General features: G+C 38.8%; 2 protein-coding genes across 6 annotated transcripts in view; both read right to left on the bottom strand.

Moving 5' to 3' along the window:
• tefm (transcription elongation factor, mitochondrial) overlaps positions 1 to 14,727 on the bottom strand; it is a 93,015-nt gene extending 78,288 nt beyond the window's left edge. Inside the window, exons 1-2 of one of the 2 annotated variants that reach the window (XM_043715115.2) lie at positions 14,660 to 14,727; positions 8,817 to 8,906 (exon numbers count right to left, since the gene is read on the bottom strand). In XM_043715115.2, the coding sequence (XP_043571050.1) occupies positions 8,817 to 8,853 (37 nt within the window). In that variant the 5' untranslated portion in view covers positions 8,854 to 8,906; positions 14,660 to 14,727. Of the gene's footprint in view, positions 1 to 8,816; positions 14,636 to 14,659 lie in introns of those variants that run through there. The other variant, XM_088000761.1, reaches the window with a different exon arrangement.
• Positions 5,491 to 25,397, bottom strand: part of LOC122562297 (BUB3-interacting and GLEBS motif-containing protein ZNF207-like) — a 33,016-nt gene continuing 13,109 nt past the window's right edge. For 2 of the 4 annotated variants that reach the window (XM_043715109.2, XM_043715110.2), the window contains exons 7-13: positions 25,247 to 25,395; positions 24,868 to 24,972; positions 24,162 to 24,404; positions 23,830 to 23,992; positions 22,246 to 22,302; positions 14,660 to 16,004; positions 5,491 to 8,906 (exon numbers count right to left, since the gene is read on the bottom strand). In XM_043715109.2, coding sequence (XP_043571044.1) covers positions 15,835 to 16,004; positions 22,246 to 22,302; positions 23,830 to 23,992; positions 24,162 to 24,404; positions 24,868 to 24,972; positions 25,247 to 25,395 — 887 coding nt within the window. In that variant the 3' untranslated portion in view covers positions 5,491 to 8,906; positions 14,660 to 15,834. The remainder of the gene's footprint in view (positions 8,907 to 14,659; positions 16,005 to 22,245; positions 22,303 to 23,829; positions 23,993 to 24,161; positions 24,405 to 24,867; positions 24,973 to 25,246; positions 25,396 to 25,397) is intronic. The other 2 variants (XM_088000758.1, XM_088000759.1) reach the window with 1 other exon arrangement.

The following is a 25,397-nucleotide window of genomic DNA, read 5'->3' as shown; positions in this document are numbered from 1 at the left end:
AGAGCTTATGCTCAAGACGTCAACTCTCCTGCTCCTCGGATGCTGCCTGACCGTGCTTTCCCAGCACTACACTTTTTGACTATAAACACTAAAGGATGCTGCCCTGGCTTGGCTCACATGCACCTAGAACCATAGCCTACAATAAGAGATTGAGATGAAGAATTCCATCAATCTGGAATGGTAAATCTTTGAAATTCTCTCAGAGATGAGGAGGGTCAATTATTGAGCACATTCAAGTTGGAGATAGATAGATTTCTACGTACTTAAAGATATCAAGCAACACAAGGTAGTGCAGGAAAAATGGCAGAGGTGAAAGATCTTGTTGAACTGTGGAACAGGCTCAAAAGGCTAAATGGCCTATTCTTATCTCCGTGGCATGTAAAATTGAATACAATTATTCCACTCAGGTCTTAGGACAGTACAGCACAGGTACATGGTCTTCAGTCCACCATGAAGCTATTTTAATCCCATCTTCCAGAACATGGTCCACATCCCCCTCTCTGGTTTATACCTATAATCTGAGCGCTTCAAACTTTGCTAAGGTTTCTGCTTCCACCACCACCTCTGTAGTGCATTACGAACACCTACTACGCTCTTAAAAAACTTCCCTTGCACATCTCCTTTAAACATTTCCTTTCTCATTTTAAACCTATCCTATACATTTCCACCCTACATCAAATTTCATCAACACCAAGTAGGAAATGAGCAAATTCTTATGCTTGATTTGCATCAATCCCATGGACGAAGTGTACAGGGAGATGGCTCTCACTTTTCAAAGATTTGACACCTTGAGTGGAAAAGGAAAACAAATGGATAATGGGTTGTCAAAATACTATGAACAGAAGGGACTGGGTAAATCCATAACACTGGGAGCAACTTTATAGCTGAGGAAACAAGCCTAAAGTGACACAAATGCTACTGCAGATTTGTCACTGCAGTAATTATTTTGACTGTGATAATGTACATGTAATAAAATGAACTCAATAACCACCGTCAACCTCAACTGAAAGCTTTTATTAAACTTCTCCTAAACCTTTTGTTACATCATCATGTGTACTACACCTTTTCATACTAAATTCTATTCACTTGTATCAAAATTACTTTTGACATCTTCCTACAACTTGCATCGTACATCATCTCAATACTTGGGCAAGTGGTTAATTGCTCTGGATGCAAACTTAATTATGGAGCTGGATTACAGTTTAAATCATTGATGACACCACAAAAAGTAAATGATTTGGACTGAGCATTACTATTATATTTTTAGAGGATATTTAGTAATGAAAAGGAAACACTTTCTATCACAATGTTCATAATGGACAAAATACAGAGCACAACTCTGAGACAATGATCTGACATTGAGGCATTGGTCATGAATAGCCTCCAGTCAGGCAAAAAAAGGGCTGTGCAGGTACAACTGTCAAAGCACAAGTCAGCTGAGGAATTAAATGGGATTGACGACAGAATCAGGCTAGCAAGTCTGTACAATTAAATTCTTGGGTTTCTCAGGCTTTTTCGCCCTTTGTCTTGCTCTTGAACCATACCTTTGGGTTTTCTCAATTTTACTTACCAATATTTACTCAAGCTCTCATTGTTTTTATAATTTTCTTTTTAAATCTGATCCCTGAATTCTGAACCTAGTGTTTTATGTATTATTTTTACCTTTTCCTTTCCATCCAATGATATGAAAACTAATCCTTTCTCCTTGAGGGAATGCATTGACAGATCTGTTGCAATCTCCTCAAAAGCCTGCTTGCTGATTTATGTATTTTTAAAAATCAACCTGTTCAAAGCAGGTTTATTACACACACCTCTGGAGCTTGAACTCCAGTCCTTTGGCTCTGAGGAAGGGACACTACCAGGATATCATTAGAGCCTCACCCGGATTTAAAGTAGCTGATCCAGTACGTTAAATTGCATATTAGCTTACAGTACTTAGTAAAATTGGATTTGCTCAAATGATCATGACTACCCATTTGTTCTAACACAGATAATCTTTGGTTATGAAAGCTTCAGTTCAGAATTGTCCTCACTTTTGTTTGATGATTCTCCTGCACAGTCTTCATCCCTGAACTCAGTTCTGTACTTTGTCCACCCATCATCCTTTTATGTAATACTTTACAAATCTAAACCAGTGCCAGCTACTGGCACTGATTATTCTTTGCTTACTTTACTTTTCTGCTACTCTTCAATCTTGAGGGGTCTTGGGGTCCCTTAGCTTCATGGTAGTTGTTTCATTTTTAAAAATCCTGCACAACTATTTTAGACATCAAGGCTCAGAGATGCAATCAAATGTATTTTAGTGAAACAGAATTTGGCAAACTTTAAATCTGTCATTAATTGTAATTAATCAAATTTCAATTGAGTCAGACAATATTCACGCAGGTTTGTTTTAATTATCCTGAATGCTGAATTTAGATCAGATTGAGATGGTTGGACTCACTGCACACTATCTCAATTTTCCAGTCAGTCCAAATGAATTATTGCAAGAAATAGATCATTACAACATTCAGTTACTTACTTGCCTCAACACCCTCTTTTTGGCAAAACCAAGTTGTAACTGAAAAGGTGCGTGGATCAAGATTTTTTAAAAATCCCCAGAAGTTGGTTTTACATAGTCAATGAAGATACCAAAGGATGGCTGCCTAGACACAAAAAAGCTTATTCAACCTACATGGAAAGTGATATTACTTCACATCGGCCTCAAAATGATAAGTAAGAGAATGCCAATAGCTCCTGAAATCATTGCTCTTCAAGAAATTGAGGTTTTTAAAAATCCAATGCATTGAGTGCTAATATTGTATGTAAAAATATTACATATAACATGTCTTTTCTACAACTATACCAGGGATTTCAGGTTTTTGGAGAAGCTTGGATTTAAAAAAATTGCAGATGCTGGTGAAAGAGGCATACCATCATCTTTAGAGGAAGACAGTCTTTAGCAATGTTCCAAATAGGAGTCATACTGGACTCAAAATATTCCACAGATATTCCTAAACCAGCTTTGTTTTCAATATGAAAGAGAAGCTGGGCTGTTTTGCTTAACAACAAAAATACAGGAGAATCAATGTGTTCAAAAGTCAGTAAAAAAAAAAGGCAAAATAGTCTTCTAGAAAGGTCAGTAACGAGACAATAGAAATTTAAGGTGATTGGTGAAAACAGACAGAAACAACATAAGGATTTTAAAAAATGAAAATTGACCTCAAATGAAACACCAAAGATGTGGAAGCAAATGCATCAACTTTTACAAAGGGACCTTAAATTCTTGAAAAGAGGAAAAAAAACTAAGCTATAAACAAAAACTATGTGCAAAGGACTAACGCTGAAGTATTATTTCATAACTTTGGCACAGGCAAAATGGGATGAATAACCTAAGCTGTATCTATGATACATATAATTCTTGTCAATATTGTACAATGTGCCATTAACATCAATAACATCTGAATTGTTCCCAAACCGTGGCTATTATAACATTTGATCCACTCAGCCTAAAACAGCCCCCACCTTCTAATATTTCTGGAGAATAGTGCTACTGATTTTGTATGACATCACACATGCACATTGATGCCACTTATAGTCAGTACTCACATTGCCCTTTCCCAATGTCAGTGAGAATACGGAGATATTTGCTACTAGATTAGAAGGGATTGTGGTTGACAAAGGGGAGGTTTTAATAATTTTGAAAGATCTGAAAATAGGCAAGACCCTTGGGCCGAATGGAATTTATCCTTGGATTCTCTGGGAAGCCAGGAATGAGTCTGCAGAGCCTCTGGCTTTGATATTTGTGTAATCATTGTCAACATTCGTGCCATAAGACTGCAGGATAGCAAATGCTGTTTCCTTGTTTAAGAAGGGGAATAGGGACAACCCTGGTGATTATAGGCCAGTGAGCCTTACTTCGGTTGTGGGTAAGATGTTGGAAAAGGTTATGGAGAGATAGGATTTATAATCATCTGGAAAGGAATAGTTTGATTAGGGATAGTCACTGTTTTGAGCAAGTGAAGTTGTGCCTACCTAACAGACTTCTTAAAGCAAGTGACAAAACAGGTGGATGAAGGCTAAATGATTAATAGTGTGTATATGGACATCAGTAAGACGTTTGATAAGGTTCCACACGATAGGCCATTGCACAAAATAAGAGTTTCTGGTTTGAAGGTGATTTAACGGTTTGGATCAGAAATTGGATAGCTGTAAGACAGAGGGTAGTGGTTGATGGGAAATGTTCACCAGGAGCTCGGTTACCAGTGGTGTGCCGTAAGGATCTGTTTTAGGGCTAATGCTGTTTGTCATTTTTATAAATGATCTGGATGTGGATATAAAGGACAGGTTAGTAAATTTGTGGATAACAGTAAGGTATGCAGAGTTGTGGATAGTGCTGAAGGATACAACCGAAGGATTGTGGGTTACAGAGGGACAAAGATAAGATACAGAGCTAGGCTGAGAAGTGGCAATTGAAGTTTAATGCAGAGAAGTGGGAGGTGATTCACTTTTGAATTAGTAACAGGAATGCAGAGTACTGGACTAATGGTAAAATTCTTGGCAGTGTAGATAAACAGAGATCTCAGTGTCCAGGTGCATTAATCCCCAAAAGTTGCCACCCAGGTTGATAGGGTTAAGCATACGGTGTTGGCGTTTATTGGTAGGGAGATTTGAGTTGAGTTTCGGAGCCACAAAGTCATGCGTCAGTTGTACAAGACACTGGTAAGGCTGCACCTAGAGTATTGCATACAATCTGGTCACCACATTATAGGAAGGAGTGGAAGCTTTGGAAAGGGTTCAGAGGAGATTTATTAGGATGTTGCCTGGTATGGAAGGAAGGTCTTCAGAGGAAAGACTGAGGGAACAGAGGCTGTTCTCATTGGAGAGAAGATTGAGAGGTGACTTAATCGAGACATGTAAGAAAATCAGAGGGACAGTGAGAGCCTCTCTCCTCGGATGGTGAAGGCTAACACAAAGGGACGTAGCTTTAAATTGAGGGTTGATCGATTTAGGACAGATATCGGGGTAGTTTCTTTACTCAAAGTAGTAGGGGCGTGGAATGGCCTGCCTGCAGCAGCAGTAGTAGACTCGCTGATGTTAAGGGCATTTAAATGGGCATTGGACATACATATGGATAATAATGGAATGGTGTAGATTAGATGGGTATCAGATTAATTTCACAGGTCGGTGCAAGAGGGCCAAAGGGCTCATACTGCGTTGTAACATTCTATAGATTAAGATCTTCCAACACAAATGTGATTAAACAGTGAAAGAAAGTGACAACTATAAAACAAACTGTACAAAATTAGGATGGTTAATACAATAAAGATACCGATGGTTGCAAAGATTGTTAAAAACAAATATAGAGCACAGTATTCAAAGTAACTGGACATGACTGTTTGTGTATAAGGCGGAGGCCTCAGAATATATGCTCTGAATCAGCCCCTGAAATTTGAATTGAAAGTTTGAGAAACAACCCAATCTCAAGTAAAGAAACATTGGGACAAGAAACACCAGACAAAGATCAACTTTATTTAAAATATGCAACATTTTCCAAACCTTAAGTTTGAACAATTAACTGATAGAGAAAAACTAACTTTTCTTGTAAATCTAATATTTGCAACAAACTATGTCTAGCTGATTTGTCTATTTCTCCTATTTACCTACAGTCAACAGATGTAAACCTAAACTCTGGCAATATCGGAGGAATTAATGCAAATGCAGACATTAAGATAAGCCGAGCTCCTTAACAGGGGTATTCAAACTGAGGTTTATGGGTGACCAGAAGTTTCAGATCCCAGACATCTGGCCCTTGTTTAAGTAAACTTGGTCATACTGGCACTTTGTTTAGATACTGAGTTGTCCTGTTTCTGTCTGGAGGTTTAAAAAGGAATTATTTTTTAAACCAAGTGAGATGCTAGAGTTATAAATTCAAAACCAGAATACTCCTTATCCACTTTGTCAACTGAGGCAAATGCCCAATAATGTTAATATTGTTTTAAATTTTATATGTGGAGCCTGAGACTCCATAGTGTACAGCTAATTTTCCCTTAAAGGTAGGGACCTTGCATATGCTACATCAATTTGAAATTCTTAGGTCAGATACTTCATTGGCTCCCAGACATCAAAAAGAAATCTTCGTGTATAGCTAAGTAAAAGCTACACTCATGGTATCAGTGTTCTCAAAAGGGGATCTTCAGATGCTTGTTGCAAGTTATAAAAATATCTATAAACAAAATTTATTTGGCTATAAAGTGATTACAACCAACAGTCTGTTGCAGTGCTACTTACCACCTTGAATCGAGGTAGTCTCAATACTTCAATACACTGCAGTGGCAGATATAGGTGTGCACTTATGACTCCCAATGAACATCAGATTTTGATCAAGTCACAATGAGCACCTGCTGGCAAAGGCCTACGATGTCCCCATAGTAGACAGGCCAGATCCAAGCAACCAGCTTCTAAATTCTTATCTGTGCTATGCTCTGATCAGAACTCTACTACCCAACACAATTACTTTGCCCATACTTAATGCAGAGCTAGGGCAGAAGAGGAAATGGTACCCAACTTCAGTTCCAAGTGGGCAAAGTGCAAACTGAGATGGAGTCAAATGATCACTAATTAAAGGTTCTGCTATTTTGTTACATATTATGGCAAACTAAGAGGAAGTGATTTATAAACTTTACATCATCAATTAAGGCATCCAGACTAAGTCAATGAATTAAAATTAGCATCAAAATTCAGTTAAGAGTTACCACGTACATAATGTTGATTGGTTTTGATTACATTTTAGTGTTCTGGAGACGTTTGGTAAATGAACTAAGCAGACCAGTACAACAGAAAAAACAACTAGACAGTATCATGATTGAACAGCCTAGATTCTGTTTAACACTGGATGTAATTAATGTTATCTATTTTCTGAAAACTACTCTAGTATGTACCTATATTAATTAGGGCCTGGATATAGGCAAACGTTGATGTGGTCTTTGAAGGAATTCATTGCTTGAAGAGATCTTGCTCAAAACACTTCGTAAATAGTCACGAAGGCATGGGTTCTTCATTTCGAACAACTTTTCTTCTGGGTTATGTCAATTCAGTTGTGTTTGCATTCTTCTCCCTCACACACCCCCTTCCCCCAACCACTTGTCGCAATAATTGAGATATCAATAAAAGAGGTACATTGATCAGACAAAAAGGACTTCCTAGCAAGCTTAGAGGAAAGAAAATAAATTTGCACGTGTTATACCCAAATAATGAATTGGTTGCATACAGATTTGTTATTGTGACATGGTGGTATTGTATTAGTACATCCAATTTAACTTTGGATATACTGAGACCTTTAATCCAAAGAATTCCTAGAATTTATCAAAATTGACAAATCAGTACATTACTTGATAAAATTAAAGTCAGTTATAAAAAATGCAGATTGTGTCAACTGGATGCAATTGGTACAGTTCTATTTTGCCGACAGTAAAACCTATATTAAATGTTACACTTTAAAAAGGCTGTACAAATATAGCCTAAATTTTCATTTAAATGGATCACCCCTGCCATTTTCTGGGAGTACACCACACTTTGATAAACGAACAAAGGAAAGCTTTTAAAAGTCAAAAGGAAATAGAGGGTATACACGTGTTCATTAGGAAAAGGATACTGCCTCCAGTTTCTCACACTTCATATCCTGATGACTTAGTAGACTGCTAAAATAAAAATGCATTTTATGTAGCATATCATAATTCTACAACATTTTGCCCTTGGAAGTTAACACAATGTTTGTGCAACAAATAAAGGGTGATAGAAGTTTTGAAACTTAAAAGTAGCCAACAAGTTTGAGTCACTAATTTAATGCATATTGCCAAGACACCATTCTCAAAACACTTCTTGGGTAATCACCAGAATTGCTGCTCGGTTTAGATACAGCTAGTGACCATACATGATGATAAGGGTTAGAATTTCTGCAACTTGAGTTGTACCATTTCCAGGAATATGCTGAGACAGTAGTGCTCCAGTCAGTTTTATTATGATATTGCAACATAGGTGCCCTACTTAAGGATTTCTTGTCACCAGCTTCATTAATTGAATAAAGGCCCGCACAAAACCATTCACACATTTCCAACAACTGAACAAAAACCGTAAAGAAATGCAGTAGATGGGTGCGTTGCCGAGACATAATAGTGGATTGGTCTTCACGATGCTGCATGTGGGCTGGGGGTGGGTTGGATAAAAAGTAATATATTCATCAATTATAGTTTATCTCAATTTTTCTCATTTGCTCCCTTCTTCCAGGAAGGTACCAACTCTTACAGGGTACAGTTTCTTGAGCACTAGTATTCATTCCTCCTATGAGGTTAGACAATTGACTATTGAGTGTGGAAATCATTGCAATTGAGACAGATCCTATGTAGGTCTGAAGACCAAAGACTTCCTGGAAAAATCTGCTCAATAAACTCAGTAGATGAACAAGTAAGTTTGGGACTTCTTTAGTCAGTGCCCTCCCTAGAGTATTTACCCAACAAGACTTCAATTTTAGCTAATGTCTGATGCGATCCTTTATTATATTTGGTGTAATAGATTTAGAAATCAACCAAAATTCAGATAAATAGCCATAAAAATAAGCATTCAGCACAAAGGTCTGTTCTTTTCAGATTCTTACAGAACCACTTATAGCAGAAAGTGTTGTGTTGCAGCCGTATACATGACCACTCAATAAAGGTTTTACTGTCGATCACTAATTTTTTTTTATATAAAAAAGTGATTAGACATTAGTTCTGAATGTGCTTTTCGAAGGAAACTTCCACCACTAATATTCACACTGTTTAGAGACAACGGATACTTACAGATTAAACTAACCTGTACTGCCAGAGCTCTTGGCATTTCCTTTCCTACACGTTAAAAAGCAAGTGACGGAACGCTGCTGTTATAGTTAACTGAAACAAAAATTATGTTGAAGAAAAATCTCAGTTTCGGGTGCAGGGAACTTCCATATTAATATAAGCTGAACATTTGAGAACCCATTCATCTGAATGGAAATCACTGATAACTTAAAAAAAAGTTTGCAACATTGCAAATTAGAGGGTGACATTTTCCATTCAGTGCTGACTTAGCATTTTACCACTGGCTTTCACCATGGTGAAGTGCCAAATGGAATATAAGGAAAATGAAATAAATATACTTAGACATAAACTACACTAATCAAATGAAATTAAATATACTCAATTGTCCAAAACTTAATGCAGAAAACACTAGCATAAGGGCACTAAATGAATTAATGGATCCTGCAAATCCCAGTTTGTGGCATACTTCAGAAATTAGGCAGGTAATTTTTTTTTATTAAGGAGATATTTTATGCCTTGAAGCCATGCAATAAAGGAATTTCTCCCTTTAATATACTTGTTCTAATGCTAGACAGATAACTGCATCAAAAGTGAAACCTTGCACTTAAATAATGATAGAAACCATTACGTTTATTCATTTGTCCTGTGCTGCATAGGAACATTATGCTGCAAGATAAAACATTCACACAACTTAAGGCTGCAAAACAAATAAAGCAGAATTCGTTATTGCATCTCAGTCCCAACTAATAATTCTAACCCACTCGTAGCCACTCAAACTACAAGTTCCAATCCCCTTCACCAACTTAGCAATATTGTGTAGCCCATCTCTGCTTCACAGCTTCTTTAACAACATGAAATCAGTTGACTTTTTGGAAAGGATTAGAAGAAATGCAGTTCTGAAATCTAAATAGAAATTAAGTTAGTCAGAAGCTTGAAGTTTGCCATTACAATAAAGGTTTCAAACTTTTGGGGTCACTATTTCAATCTACAAAGACATGTGGGTGGCTGGCACTGTTGCCTCACGGTGCCAGGATCCAGAGTTCAATTCCAGCTAGGGATGACTGTGTGTGGAGCTTGCACATTCTCCCTGTGCCTGCGTGGGTTTCCTGCCACAGTCCAAAGATATGCAGGTTAGGTGGACTGGCTATACTAAAATTGTCCATAGTGCCCCAGAATGTGCAGGCTGGTGGATTACTTGTGGGAAATATGGGGGGTTGGGTGGCATGCTCTTCAGAGGATCAGTATGGACCGGATATGCCAAATGGCCTGCTGCCACACTGTTGGGATTCTATGACCTGGTCCTTTTGAAATCATTAGTCTCAAGGTCTGAGAGAAAAATTTTGCATGTTCATTGGAAATTAGCACAAGCAAACTTGCACATACAAAACATTATCTTACATTTAAAGTTTAGCAGTCTTTAAAAATCATGTGAATCTTCTCTCTGGATGGTGCTTGCCATGCTGGGCTAGTTTCAAGACCAGATGACTTCCAGTATTTAGCACAAGCTTTTCTTCAGAGAAATGGATAGCAAACATTAAGGTGACATCACATTCTCTTCATAAGTAGGGCAGGCCATGTATAAAAAAAAATTCCTTTCAGATCCAACTGATATTAACTTGCTATTAATGAAACATGTTGAGTCTGCAATCTTTGCTTCAGTTCTGTTTGAGCGAAGTTAACTTTTAAAAGCAATATACTTTACCCCAGCCAGCGAACTGACTTGTTCAGGTCATATCACCCCAATCAATCTTTAACTGTAATGATGTTCATTTTGGATAGAATATTTGGAACACAACAGAAGGCAATGAGAGATTGTTTATTCACTGAGTGTCCCAATTATTAACCCACCGCGCCAGCAGTTAGGTTAGAAGACAGACTGGAGTCCGGAGTGTTTAGCCAGCTTATATTAAGATTGATGGAAAGGAAAAAGGGAGATGATGATTAACAGGTACCCATAAGAAAATGTAAAATTATTTAATTAATATAAAACGTAAAATGATAACTGAAGGAATGGCTGAGTTATTAAGATGAAAATCCAAGTCATTCCCCTCTACTTTGTGGAGAAGGGAATCGATGGACTGATGGCACTGAGGGGGGAAAAAAAAAACCATCTTAAAAGGAAGACTTCTTAATCTTAAACTGTCTCCTCCAAATTTGGAAATATGCATCCCAGGTCTCCTCAGGACCTTAAGCTTTAGTAAGATCAATTCCATTCTCCCAAAATTCAATGATTAAAAGGTTTAACCTGCTCACCATTTCTTAATAAGGTGAAGCCTTCATCTCATATGAGCCAAGGGATCCATCTCTGAACTGCTTCTAATTCAGTTATATTCTGTTCAAATGAGGTGCAAAAAGACAAGCAGAGAAGACTACACTCGAGAGAGATGCAGATAGCTACAGTACCTCAAAATGTGTTTCATGTAATTGCTAAGTTTGTTCTCAAGCTAAAATTTAAGACAAAGGCTCAGCGCTGACACAGAACTTTCAGTTAATTAAATAGCCTTGTTAAACAAGCCAAACAGTGCTAGCTAAATTGGGTGTGGCTGGAACAGACAGAACATATTAATGCAAAACTGCAATGTAGATGAGGCCAGAATTTGCAAAAAAAGGTAAAGTGCATATTGATGACTATATCTGAACAGACAACATTCTTAAAATAGATTAATTACAAATTAAAAAACGATAACCATTATGGAGATGTGGTTAGACGGTGACCAATGTTTAAACCTTCACACTTGAGTATCTGATATTTCAGAATAGGGAGCTAGGAAAAGTTTTTACTCCCATTATCAAATTTCAGCCCACATAACCTATCTGCATCCATTTGCAGACTTAGGTTCCTCTTATGTCCTCTGTCCTCATTTTTAGATATTAGTATCATAAAGCAAATTTAGCTAACATATTTTTCTTAATTCAAAACAGACTGCAAATAATTCAGGTCCCATCACTGATCCCAGAGACACAATTACAGCATGCAAACCCAAGAAAAAGACTTATTTATCCTTTTTTTTTTTCAAATTAGCTAAACAATCCATGCTGCTATGTTGACTCCTCCACAGAGCTCTTAATTTGTGCAACATTTTATCAAACATCTTCTGGAAATCCAAGTACATAACGGACAGGTTTGCTTAATCCACCACATCTGTTATTACGTTCTCAAAGTACGAATAAATTACTTAAAACATAATTTCCTTTTCAAAAAAACCATTTTAACCCTGCCTGATTCCACAGAAAATTCCTAAGTATTGTTTTAACCTCCTGAATAATGTATTCTAGCAAGTTCCCCAATACAGATGCTAGGCTAACTAGCCTATACTTCACTGTTTTCTGTTTCCCTCTTTTTGAATAAAAGGTGTCATATTTGCTATCTCCTAAATTGTTGGGACTTTTCCCAGAATTCAGGAAATCATAACCAGTATATCTATTACCTTCAGGACTATTTTTTTTTAAGACCCTAGTATATAGATCAAATTATGTGAACTAGTCCGCCTTTAGGTCTAACAGCTTTCCAAGTACCTGTTCCCTGGTGTTGGCGATAGTTTTAAGTTCCTCTCTGCTTTTCACATTGGTTTTCAAGAGTCTTTGGAAAGTTTTCCCAACTATTTTACAATCAAGACACAAAATACTTGTTCACCCTTCCACCACTTTTCTTGTTAGCCATTAATAGTTTTGTCAAGATTTTCCTGCTTACATCCTGTAGAACAATATATTGCATATACTTTCCAGGGATCTGAGTTAGGATGTGTATTTTTATATGTTTATAATAAAAAGAAAACAATGATCTCTCTTTGGCAAGACAGAACAATTTTGAAATTTGCACAAGAGCAGTCACAGACCTCTGGAGGGCAGATATACTTGAAACATGCACTGATGTCAAATATAATTTGAACCATAAAAGTAATATACTTTGGAAAAATCCAAGAAGCATGTTCTAAACAACACTTTTGCTGGGGGTCGTACAAATCTTTAAAAGGTGGCTGGGCAAGCTGGAAGATATTTTCAAAATCTAACCAGACAACTAGCCTTGCAAATAAGGGTTCTAAATATAAGAACATAAGATACACACTTTATAAATCACTAATTTTCCCTTTATTGAGTATTTGATAGAATTCTGGGAAGCACTTGAATGTGTGAGATTTACTAGGAACACAGATGTGGGAGATTAGAGAAACTGGGATTGGTCAGAGCAAACGAGGTTAAAGAGACCCAACACAGATACTCAAAATTGAGGCATTTTGACAGAATAAACAGCAATAAACTTTCCTTTGGCAAGTTGGATGGCAATCAGTGTCACAGATTTAAAACAAAGAATTAAAGGAGAAATAAGAAACGATTTGAAGGTTTAATGGCCCGGAATGCATGACAGGATAATGGAATCAGATTTCATAAAAATTTTCAAAAGGAAACTGGACATATACTTCAAGAACCAGTGTGCAGGTTTTTTGTTTAGAAAGAGAAAATAGTTGAGAATGAAACTAGTCAGCTCTCTAAGAGCTAGCGTGGGAATTGCAGGTCAAACATACCCCTTCTGTACTACAAGACTGAGCCAAGAGTCTCGATATGCTCATCTAAAAGTTGACTGGTGCAATTTGTTTGCAAGTGCACTTGAAAAAGTGGAATGAAGATTCTTCTGGATACTGATGAGAAGCAGCATGTCAAATGCCACAGCAAAGAAATCACAGTCAGTTTGATCAAGTGTACACTGAAAGGGAGGGGTCATTAGTCAGTCATGTGATTTTTGTCAGACAATGCTAGTTCCAAATGCAAACTCCTACCTTTATTCTGCAATTCCTTCAGTGTCCAAATATCTCGGTTTTAAACAATTGAACTGTCTCTGGATTAACTTTCGGGGTGGGATGGAAGAGGTGCCCTCATCTCTACACGTGATGTCTTTCTTTCACCATAGATTTTTAACCAGCTTGGTCATAATTTTAATTAGCTTGCTCTAGGAGGAAATGCTAATTGTTAAAATACTCCAAAAACTCAGGACCACAAGTGATCATCTGAGCATGCGCATGATGCCACATAGAGATGCATCACAATGTTTTTAAAAAAGCTCATGCTGACCCATTTCCCACGATCTGGGGTCGATGGGTAAGGTGCCCATTATGCTGCCTATCCTTAGGGCTTTATGATCAGCTGTGAAATTCAACGTACAGAGGAGCAGCAATAATGATAATTGCCCAAAATCTACTGAGCACAAGAAACATCGGTGATCAGAACAGAAGCTCATAGGATCACCTATAGGCTATTTTTGAAACACTTTGGCAATAAAATTGCAGCTAATAACAAGAGGAGTTTCAATTTCAGTTCTACTATATTGGCTGCGCTAGATATTCGATTTATGTAACAAGTTCTCTGTTGTTATACTATGTATAAATACTTAGAGACAGAGTTCAAGTTATGACATGTAACATCACTCTGACCTCAGAGTTCAATGATCAGTGCAGCCCAAGCAACGTCCCACTTGCCAGATACAAGGAAATGAAAATATTTTTAAAAACTGGACAAATTTGAAAGTGTAATCTCTCTTGATATGCCATTGACCCCACCAGCTTCTCAGTCTGTGCATTCTGGAAAACTGTTTAAAATGGGAAAGAAATTATAATTTAGATATATGGGAACAATAAATTGTAATTTCTCCAAGCATTAGGCTCCCATATCCAGCAAATAGCACTTTGCTTTAAAGTCAAATACAACCACAATACAACATGATACGTTACTAAAAATAGATTTTTAAAAAAGGGCCTTCACCAAACTTGCTACAAGTTTGGGGACAGAGAAATCCAACAGCCATAAAAAGCTGTGAAAGCCCCTGGAAAGGAATAAAATGAAATCTGACTTGCCTCAGACTGAGAGGACAATAAGATTCAGCCTCAGCCTGTCCCATGGCAGGGCTACAGGAAGGAAGAAATAAATTCCAATTTTAGAAAAACGTTAGGGTGGTCAATTCTACATCCATAAACCATGCATTCACTCCACAATCTTTTCAGAAAGGTTTTTATATATATTGTTTTTCAGTTGCTTATTGACCTAGTTTGCCACAAGTATGAACGATTTAATGCGTACTGGGCTAAATTAAAGCATGCAGAGAGATAAACAGATTTAAATATTGGTTCATTCAAAAGCATAAACAATAAATTCCCCCTCCAATGCTCTTACTTTTATTTTTGCACTAAATTGCAGTATCATGCAGTGGTACAAACCTTGAAGCAGTGATCCATAGCTGGTCATGAATAAAGCAACATTAATGTTTCCATCAAGTTTTATTACAATGAGCTTTACAACAGTACAGAAATTAAGAAATCAGGTACGACCTATTCAGGTTCTAAATGGTCTCTTTGAACCCTGGATACGAGGTACGTCGAACAGTTACATAATCAAAACTCAACTGAACACAAATTTGGTGCTGCAACAAGCAATTACACCAGAAGCCCTCACCAAACAATGTTGGGGACAGTAAAGTCCAACAGCACTTAGAGTGCTGCGAAGGCCTCACTTTTGTTTTTAATACAAAAGCAAATTTTAATTTACAGAACTTGCCTTTAAAGGTGGTACTGTATGTTCATGTAACTCCAGCGCCTTCAATTTTTTTATTATATAAATGGACCATATTTATTATACTTCACTTCTAAAAACCTAGATGAAACATGAGAGAAGAAGCTATACAACATGAATTGCAATTACATGGGGACTCAGGTGGGAAGGGTGGGGGGAGAAGGGAGAAGAGGGGGGGAAGAGGGAGGGGAAGAAGAGGTTTAGAGGGAAGGGGAATTGGGGAGGGCACTCATCAAGATTTTGCTTTCAAGAATATTCTTTTGTTTCCCCGCTACTGTGATCAAACAACAGCACGTCCCAGGGTTTTGCACGTTTTTGTGGTCATCATTAGCAGACAGAAGAGGTTTACCAGGTTTTTCTTAAAAAAAAGTTAAAGTCACTTATATTCACTGAAGCTTGTCTAGTTAACAGCAAGTTGAGAAAAGGTTGAATCTCCAAACCTATTAACGTAGGTACACCAGCTTCAGTAGCGACCCCCTTGTGACATTACAGGGGGCCTCATTCCTGACATTCCCATTGGTGGCCGAGGGGGTCCGCCTTGGTAAGGGGGCACCATTGGAGGTCCCTGTCCGTATGGAGGCATGCCACCTGGGAGGTAGCCTGGCATGCCCTGTGGCGGACCACCATACTGACCTGAGAACAGAAAAGAATATTAATATAAACATCTGTCAAGCTTCTAAACTTGACTTTTTCAAATTCTGCTTGAACTCTACACCTTTTAGCCAATTGGCAATGCTAATGCACTGCAGTTTCATATTCTCACTATAGATAATCCAGAGTATTTTATTAGTTCAGACAGACAAGGGAGAAAGCATTGTCTGGGTCTGTCTATTGGCCCTCCAAAAGTAGTGAAAACTTAAGGGAAGGCAGCACACAATAAGGATAAAACGGTAATCATGGGTGACTTCAATCTCTCTTGACTGAACAAACCAAACTAGCAGTGATTTTATGGATGACAATTCTCTGCAGTGAGAACATAATTCTTTAGACCAATACATTAAGGAACCAAACCTATCTAGAGTGTGGTACTGAGCAAACAAGAAAGGATTAACTCATTTTAGTCCCTTAAGGAACAGTGACTACATATGATAGAATTCCTAATTAAGACGGAGATAGATGTAGGCAAATCCAAATAACTGAATCTAAATAAAGGAAAGGTATGAAGTGCAAGTTGGCAGGAAGGGATTAGGGAACCTAATGAAAAGGACTGGCAGTGGATAGGCAATGGTCAATAAGTAAATAACATGCCTGAATTACAACTGTTATTCATTCCGGTCTGACAAAAAAAGGAAAAAGGTGGCTGAAAACTTAAAAATAAATTAGGGATGGTATTAGATCCAATACAGCAGGCATACAAAATTGCAAGAAAAGCAGCAGCATGCTTGAGGATTGGAAGCATTTTAGAATTCAACAAAAGACAACAAAAGCTTGATCAAGAAGGGAACGTAAGAGGAATGTATGATTGAAGGAAGCATAAAAAGGACTACATAAGCTTTCATAAATGTGAAAAATAAATAATTAAAAGTCAAATGTTACAATCAGAAACAAGAGAAATTATGAGAAACAAAAAAATGGCAGAAAAATGGAACACTTAAGGAACTAAGGATGCAGTGAGAGGGAGGGATTAAAGGAAATCAGTTTTAGCACAAAAATGCGCTAGGGACGTTAATGAGGTAAAAAACTGAAATCATATGCCCTGAAAATCTAATTCCCAGAGGAAATTACCATAGAAATAATAGAAGCACTGGTAGTCAACATGGCTTTGTGCGTGGGAAATCATGTCTCACAAACTTAAAGATTGAGTTTTTTGAAGTAACAAAGAAGATTGATGAGGGCAGAGCAGAGATGTGATCTATATGGGCTTCAGTAAGGCGTTCGACAAGGTTCCCCATGGGAGACTGATTAGCAAGGTTAGATCTCACGGACTACAGGGAGAACTAGCCATTTGGATACAGAACTGGCTCAAAGGTAGAAGACAGAGGGTGGTGGTGGAGGGTTGTTTTTCAGACTGGAGGCGTGTGACCAGTGGAGTGCCACAAGGATCGGTGCTGGGTCCTCCACTTTTTGTCATTTACATAAATGATTTGGATACGAGCACAAGAGGTACAGTTAATAAGTTTGTAGATGACACCAAAATTGGAGGTGTAGTGGACAGCGAAGAGGGTTACCTCAGATTACAACAGGATCTGGACCAGATGGGCCAATGGGCTGAGAAGTGGCAAATGGAGTTTAATTCAGACATATGCAAATCTTAGCAGGACCTATACACTTAATGGTAAGGTCCTCGGGAGTACTGCTGAACAAAGAGATCTTGGAGTGCAAGTTCATAGATCCTTGAAAGTGGAGTCACAGGTAGATAGGATAGTGAAGGCGGCGTTTGGTATGCTTTATTGGTCAGAGTATTGAGTACAGGCGTTGGGAGGACGCGTTGCGGCTGTGCAGGACATTGTTTAGGCCACTGTTGGAATATTGCATGCAATTCTGGTCTCCTTCCTATCAGAAAGATGTTGTGAAACTTGAAAGGGTTCAGAAAGGATTTACAAGGATGTTGCCAGGGTTGGAAGATTTGAGCTACAGGGAGAGGCTGAACAGGCTGGGGCTATTTTCCCTGGAGCGTCGGAGGCTGAGGGGATAGAGGTTTACAAAATTATGAGGGGCATGGATAGGATAAATAGAGAAAGTTTTTTCCCTGGGGTCGGGAAGTCCAGAAGTAGAGGGCATAGGTTTAGGGTGAGAGGGGAAAGATATAAAAGAGACCGAAAGGGCAACAGTTTCACGCAGAGGTTGGTACGTGTATGGAATGAGCTGCCAGAGGATATCGTGGAGGCTGGTACAATTGCAACATTTAAGAGGCATTTGGATGGGTATATGAATAGGAAGGATTTGGAGGGATATGGACCGGATGCTGGCAGGTGGGACTAGATTGGGTTGGGATAGCTGGTCGGCATGGACAGGTTGGACCGTAGGGTCTGTTTCCATGCTGTACATCTCTAGGACTCTATGGTAGTAAGGGAAAGCGCTAGTGTCAACTATAAAAGATTTAACAGCAGAGCACTTGGAAACCAATGAGGGGATCGGGCTGAATCATCCTAGATGTATGAAAGGGAAATCATGCTTGACAAATCCACTTTGAGAATGCCAGGGTGGCGGTTGTTCTTGCTACGGAAGAAGTGCAACAGAAGTTTACCAGCTTGCTGTGCTGAATGGTAGCATCGGCCTACTGAGAGAGACTGGATCAGTTAGAACTACATCTACTGGAATTTAGAAACACTTTGGTGGTGTGGAAGGGGAGAAGAGATGTCGAAAACAAAAATTCTAAGACCACTAGACAGGGTAAATGCAGGAAGGGAATCTAGAACAATGGGTTACAGTCTTAGGATGCAAGGTAGTTCTTACAGGACCAAGACGCCAAGCAATTTCCCAGAATGTGGGAAGTCTGTGGGATGCTCTGCCATTGAAAGCATTAAGTTCACAAGGCGATAGATATAACTAGAGGTGATAAAATGCAGAGCTGATAAGAGCAAGTCAAGCAGCAGAGGGGCAGGAGGGTCAACATTTCAGGATGGGACTCAATCAATTCTGATGAAGGGTCCCAACCTGAAACAAACTTTTCTGCTCTTCTGATGCTGCTTTTTTCTGCTCTGCATTTTATCGACTCTGACTTTCCAGTATCTGCAGTCCTCACCACCGCCAGATACACACAACTAGAACAATGGGACATGGAGCCAACTAAGGGAGCAGGCTTTCTTGGATCTGGTAATGGATAATGAAGCAGGTTATTAAATGACCAGAGTTAAAAAACCCACTTAGAATTAGTAATTATAATACTGTAGTACAGAATTTATTTTTCAGATACAGTATGAGAAACTGGATATGGAAACAAGTGCACTTCACTTAAATAAAGGAATTACAATGAATTGAAGAAAGAGTTAGTAAAGTGAACTGGGAGGAATAGACTAGCAGGAATAACAGTAAGCAAGCAGTGCAAGACATTGAAAGAGGTAATTCATAACTCTCAGCAAAATACACTCCAGTAAGGAGGAAAGATTCCAACAGAGGGATAAACCAGCCTAGGCTAACCAAGGAAGTGAAGGAGAGTTTAAAGTTGAAAGGCATATAAAAGGAAGTAAAAAGTCAGAGGTAGCCCCAAAGACTGAGGCAAATTCAGAAACCAACAAAGGACTACCAAAAAAAGACAAATTAAACTGAGAGGAAGCTAGCGATAATTAAAAAAAAGTTTCTTTTAATAATATAAAAAGCAACAGCGAGGTCAAAGTGAATACAGGCCTCTTAGAAAATGAATCGGTTGTGGTGGCAAAGAGGAACAAGGAAATAGCAGAGGGGAGTTAAACAGACATTTCGCATTTGCCTTTATGGCAGAAGATACTTCAAACATTCTGTTAATACAAAGAATACTGTGGAGGAAGGTAGCCACAAACTAGTATTAGACAAGCTAATGGTGCTAAATGCAGGTAAGCACCCTGGCTTTGATGGTTTTCATTCTAGGATCCTAAAAGAGGCAGCAATGGAGAAAGTGGATGCACTGGTTGTAACTCTCCAAAAATCATTGGATTCTGTCAAAGTACCAGGGGATTGAAAAACTTTTAATATGACACCCCTATTCAAAAAGGCAAGGAGGCTAAAAAATGGATAGCTCTAGGCTAATTAGCCTAAAATGTATTGTTGGAAAAGTGACTGAATCAATTAGTGAGGACGTAATAGCTGAACATTTGGAAATTCATAATCTAAATCAAGTACAGTCAACATGACTTTCTGAAAGGGAAATGGTGCACAACTAATTTAAGAATTTTGAGAAAGTCTCAACCAAAGCAGGGAGAGGGGAAAATCAGTGGATGTGTTGTATTTGGACTTCCAGAAGGCATTTGATGAGGCACTTTCTAAAAGTGCCTTATCAAATGCCTTCCCATGGTGTCGAGGGTAGGATATTGGCACGAACAGAGAATTGACTAATGGTCAGGAAACTGCCAGTCGAACAAGGGGTTATTTTTCAGATTGGCAACCATAATCAGTAGCGTTCCATAGGGACAATGCTTGAACCACAACTATTTACAATATATGTTGATGACTTGGAGGAAGGAAGTGAAAATACTGTAGCCAAATTCGCAGATAACATCAGTGAAAAGGCAGTTTGACAGAGGAATATTTACACCATACAAAGAAATAATGATAGGTTAAGAGGGCAAACAGTTGGCAAACGGAGTATAACTTAGGAAAATATGTTGTTAACTTGGAAGGGAGAACTAGAGAGCAAAATATTACGCCAATGGAGAAAAACTGCAGAAAGTTGCAACACAAAAGGACAAAGATACCTCCACATGAAGTACAAAGCTAGCACACAGGTGCAGCAGGTATTCAAAGTTTAACGGAATTTTGGCCCTTATTTCAAGGGGGTTGGAGCATAAGAGTAAAGAAATCTTACTGCAACTGTGCAAGGTACTGATGAGAACAAATCTGGAGTATTAAGTGCTGTTTTGGTCCCCCGATTTAAAGGAATAACATCATTTCATTGGAGGAAGTTCAGAGAAAGTTCACTCAGATGATCCCTGGGATGGAGGGATTGTCATATGAGCAAAGGCTAAATAGGTTGAGATTAAATTCGCTAAGGATGAGGGGTGATCGCGTTGAAACACAATTCTTAAGGGGTAAGACAAAGCAAATACTTAGTGAATGTTTCATGAGAATGTCTTTGCCTCCACAGCTCTGTGGCTCCAGAGTCCTTGAGTATATTTAAGGCGGAGATCGATTTCTGATCAGTAGAGGGAATTAAGGGTTATGGGGATAGGGCAGTAAATTGGATATGAGGAGTGCCAGAACAGCCATGATCCTATACAGCAGGGGAGCAGATTTGAAGCACCAAATGGCCTATTCCTGTTTGTATTTTCTATGTCCCAAGTTTCCACTGGTGGCGGTCATCCTCTAAAAGTCTACAGGCTTGGTTTTGGCGACTCTTCTACAAAGTGGAAGATGGTAATTTGTATTTTAAAACGGAGGAATAGTTTTACAAATAGAATTGCAGATCAGTTACCAAAAAATCATTCATGGAGAAAATACTGGAGTTTATTATAAAATACATAACAACAGAACACTTGGAAAGTATTAACAGGATTGGACAAAGCCAGCACGGGTTTAGGAAAGGCAAATCAAGCGTAACAAATCTATTGCGGTCTTTTGAGGATGTAATTAGATTAATAGATAAGGGAGAATAAATGGACGTGATGCATCTTGATTTTCAGGCAGGTTTTGATACAGTATAAGTGTAATATATTGGTATGGATTGAGAATTCTGACATGAAAAAGTGGATCATTTTCCTGGTGGCAGGCAGTAACTAACAGAATATCACAAGGATCAGCGTTTGGGTCCCAACCATTCACAATATAAATGAACTAGAGGAGGGCACAAAAAGCAACATTCTCAAGTTTGCTGATGTCAAAACTAGGTGGGTTGAGTGTTGAGGAGAGAGAAAGGAGGCTCCAGGATGATTTAGACTAGTTGAGTGAGCAACAATCAGATGATTTAGACTAGTTGAGTGAGCAACAATCAGTAGATAAACAATCATGGCTAAACATGAAGTTATAAACTTTAGTGTGAAAACAGAAAGGCAGAAAGTCATTTAAATGGTGACACACTGGGAAATGTGGATGCACAAAAGGATCTGGGTCTCCTTGTACACCAAAACAGACAGCCATGTAGATCAAGCAATTAGAAAGGTAAATGGTACAATGACCTTCATTTCAAGAGGTTTTGCGTTCAGAAATAGTCTTGTTTAATGCAGTTACACAAGGCCTTGATGAGACCACACCTGGAATATCGTGCGCAGATTTGGTCTCCTCGCCCAATAAAGATAATACTTGCCATAGAGGGAGTGCAGCGGACGTTCACGAGGCTGAAACCGGGGGTGGCAGGACTGTCCTATGAGGAGAGATTGGTTTAGAAGGATGAGAGATCTGATTGAAACGTATAAAATTCTAACAGGGCTTGACAAACTGGATGCAGGGAGGATTTTTCCCTGGCTGGGGAGTCTAGCACCGAGGACACAGTCTCATAATATTAAGTAGGCCATTTAGGATCAAGATGAGGAAAAATGCCTTCACGCAAAGGGTTGTTCCCGTTGGGGAATTCTCTACTACAGAAGGTTGTGGAGGCCAAATTACTGATTATTATCACACAAGATACAGACATATGCTTAGATTTTAAAGCTTTGAGGAATAGGGAGAGCAAGTAGGAACATGGCATTAAGTCAAGAGGATAAGCCATGATTCTACAGAATGGTGCAGCAGACTCAGAGGGCTGAATAGCTATTCTTGTGCCTAATTTCGCCCCACAGCCTGATCTGCCATTTAATCAAAAGTAATCTAATTATGGCCTCAACTGACTGATCCTTAAAAAATGTTTACATCAAACATCTGTCTAACACAGGCTCAAATACAATCATCCAGCCTCCATTGAAGTTGCTGCTATCCTCTCTCAAATGGGAGGAAATTCTAGCCGAACGTGATTCAATATTGACATTCAAAAGATTTTGGTAAACACTTGCTTGACCGGGAAAACATTTAGGGATACGTGGAATGAGCATGCAAGGGATTTAATGGATAGCTCTACCAACAAATCACAGAAACAAAAAAAAAAAGAGCAATAGTCAATTCTATCCTTTAAACGTACTCCACCATTCAGTATGATCATGGGTGATCATCCAACTCAACAGCCTAGTCTCACTTTCCCCCATATCCATTGATCCCTTTAACCCAAATGGTTAACTCTTTTATCAAATCATGCAATCTTTGGCCTCAAATGTTTTCCACTGTATCAGATTCTACAGGCTCACTACTTCCTGGGTGAAGAAATTTCTTATTTCAGTCCTGAACAGTTTATTCGTATCTTTGGACTGTCACCCCAGCTCTGGACTCCCTTGCCATCCCGAATATCCTTCTTGCATCCACCCTGTCTAGCCCTATTAGAATTCTATAGGTTTCTGAGATTCCTCCACCCCCCCACCAATTCATCTGAACCCAAGTGAATATATTCTAACCGATGCAAATTCTCCTCATTCATCAGTTCTGCCACCCCAGAAATCTGAGAGGAAATTGCCCACAACAGTATTCAAAGCTGTATATCTGTTTTGCAGGGGAAATAGTCACAGGAGATTCTCTCATTCATTGATCTCTGTACTCTTCTTTAGGTTTTCACACTAGACATCAAATCAATGCCATTTAAAAAATTACATCACCACCTTGTACAAGGTGCATATACTCATGGCACACAGTGAACCCATCATAAATAAAAAGGTTCACAAAAGAGTGACCAGCTATTGGAGGTCATATATATGGGTGCAAAATTAACAAAGGCCCCAGAACCACTGAGTAATTTTATCCTTATTTGTAACAAATATAACTAAACCACAATTACTAGAACCTACAAAAAAGCAGAAAGCTTTTTAACCTGGAGGTGGCATTGGAGGTCTCATTGCTGGTTGCTGAGGTGGTATTCCTTGCTGTGGTGGTATCATGCCACCCATTGGCCCAACTGGTGGTGGCCCCAGAGGTGTCTGGCCTTGCCGAGGGATGTTACGCTGGTACTTTGGAAACTGAGCTCGCCTTTCCTCCTAAGCAGCAGATAAAAGAAAATTGCACAGGTGCATTAGTTTTCTTTAAAGCGATACAAGTTTAAAACCCATTACTTTTTTTTTAAAATATCAGTCTGGCACACAAGTTAAATCCAATTAAGACAAAAGGATTTTGTTTGAATGTTTGAAGAATGACTTACACACTTACCAGAGATATATCCTCATCTGGATGGATCAACTTACTAGTTGCACTAGTTGTAGTTAGAGTGGCAGGCTTACTAGTTACAGGGATGGTTGGTTTGGCTGTAGAACTGCTTGACGTGCTGGTAGCAGTAGCTGTTGACTGTGTGTATGCTGGGAATGTGGGCTTTGGAGGTTCTGCAGTAGTAGCAGGCGTACTGTTGAGGGGTTTAAAATCCGTACCCACAGGTCCAGAAACAGATTGCTGGCTCTGTTGAATTAACACCACAAGAAGTTAGATTTATTGCATATCCCAAAATAAAAATCAAAACCAAGCCACAAGCAAAGCAGTTTAATTTTCCAAAAAACATGCTATTCTAAAAATGCAGGTTTACAAGTTTCAATTGTACTGACAATTCAGATTAAGTATCCTCAGAAGCATTAGAGGAACAAAAAAAATGTGAAATTTAGAACAAATAGCTCAATTTAAACTGGCAAACCTTCAGCAGTATCTGCAGATATAAAGCTGCCGGATGTGTATTTGTGATTGCTTTTTATATAGAAATGCTAACTCTACAAAGTAGTACAGCACACTACACCAGATTAGCATTGCACAGCCCATACACACTCCAAAAGCCTCTAAAGCTAGTTTATAGCATGCTCAAGAATTATTCTGGCAAGTGAAGCACTGTGAATTAGTCTAACACCAGAATTGATGGAATCTGCCTGCGTACTTGTGCTGCACTAGGAAACAGAGGTTTAGAGGAAGTTGAGAGATTTGCTGAATTTGATGAAGCTGTTGTGGAGGCTGTAGTTGTGCTCGAAACACGAGTCCCCATCTGAAGCATAAAAAGAGCAGACAATGAAAATCCTCATCAGCTGCCAGTACTCTACACTATAAGGGTGACTGTCAGAAATTAAATGCATTAAAACCTAGAGGCACTTAAAGTTCCTATGAAACAGTTTACAGAGAACCCTGAATACTTGTAGACCTCATCTAGACCAGATAGAGACTAAAGTTATTCACACATCAGGAAACAGTCATGGTGCACTGATATTTCACAGGTAAACAAGATATTCCAACACTGATAATGCCCATTAACACGTGCTTACTTGGCCGGCACTGGGGAAGAGTGGCTTTGCAATGGGAGGCTGTGGACTAGGTCCAGGTAATGGTGCTCGACTGGGTAAACCAGGTGGAACCACCGGCTGCGACTGGGTCATTGATGGTCCACCTGGACGTGGAACAGGCGGTGGCATACCT

This window comes from Chiloscyllium plagiosum, unplaced genomic scaffold (genome assembly GCF_037043375.1).
Source record: "Chiloscyllium plagiosum isolate Xiang-an unplaced genomic scaffold, Cpla_swu_hap1 HiC_scaffold_25, whole genome shotgun sequence".
Lineage (NCBI taxonomy): Eukaryota > Metazoa > Chordata > Chondrichthyes > Orectolobiformes > Hemiscylliidae > Chiloscyllium > Chiloscyllium plagiosum.
This window is presented reverse-complemented; position numbering and strand designations above follow the sequence as displayed.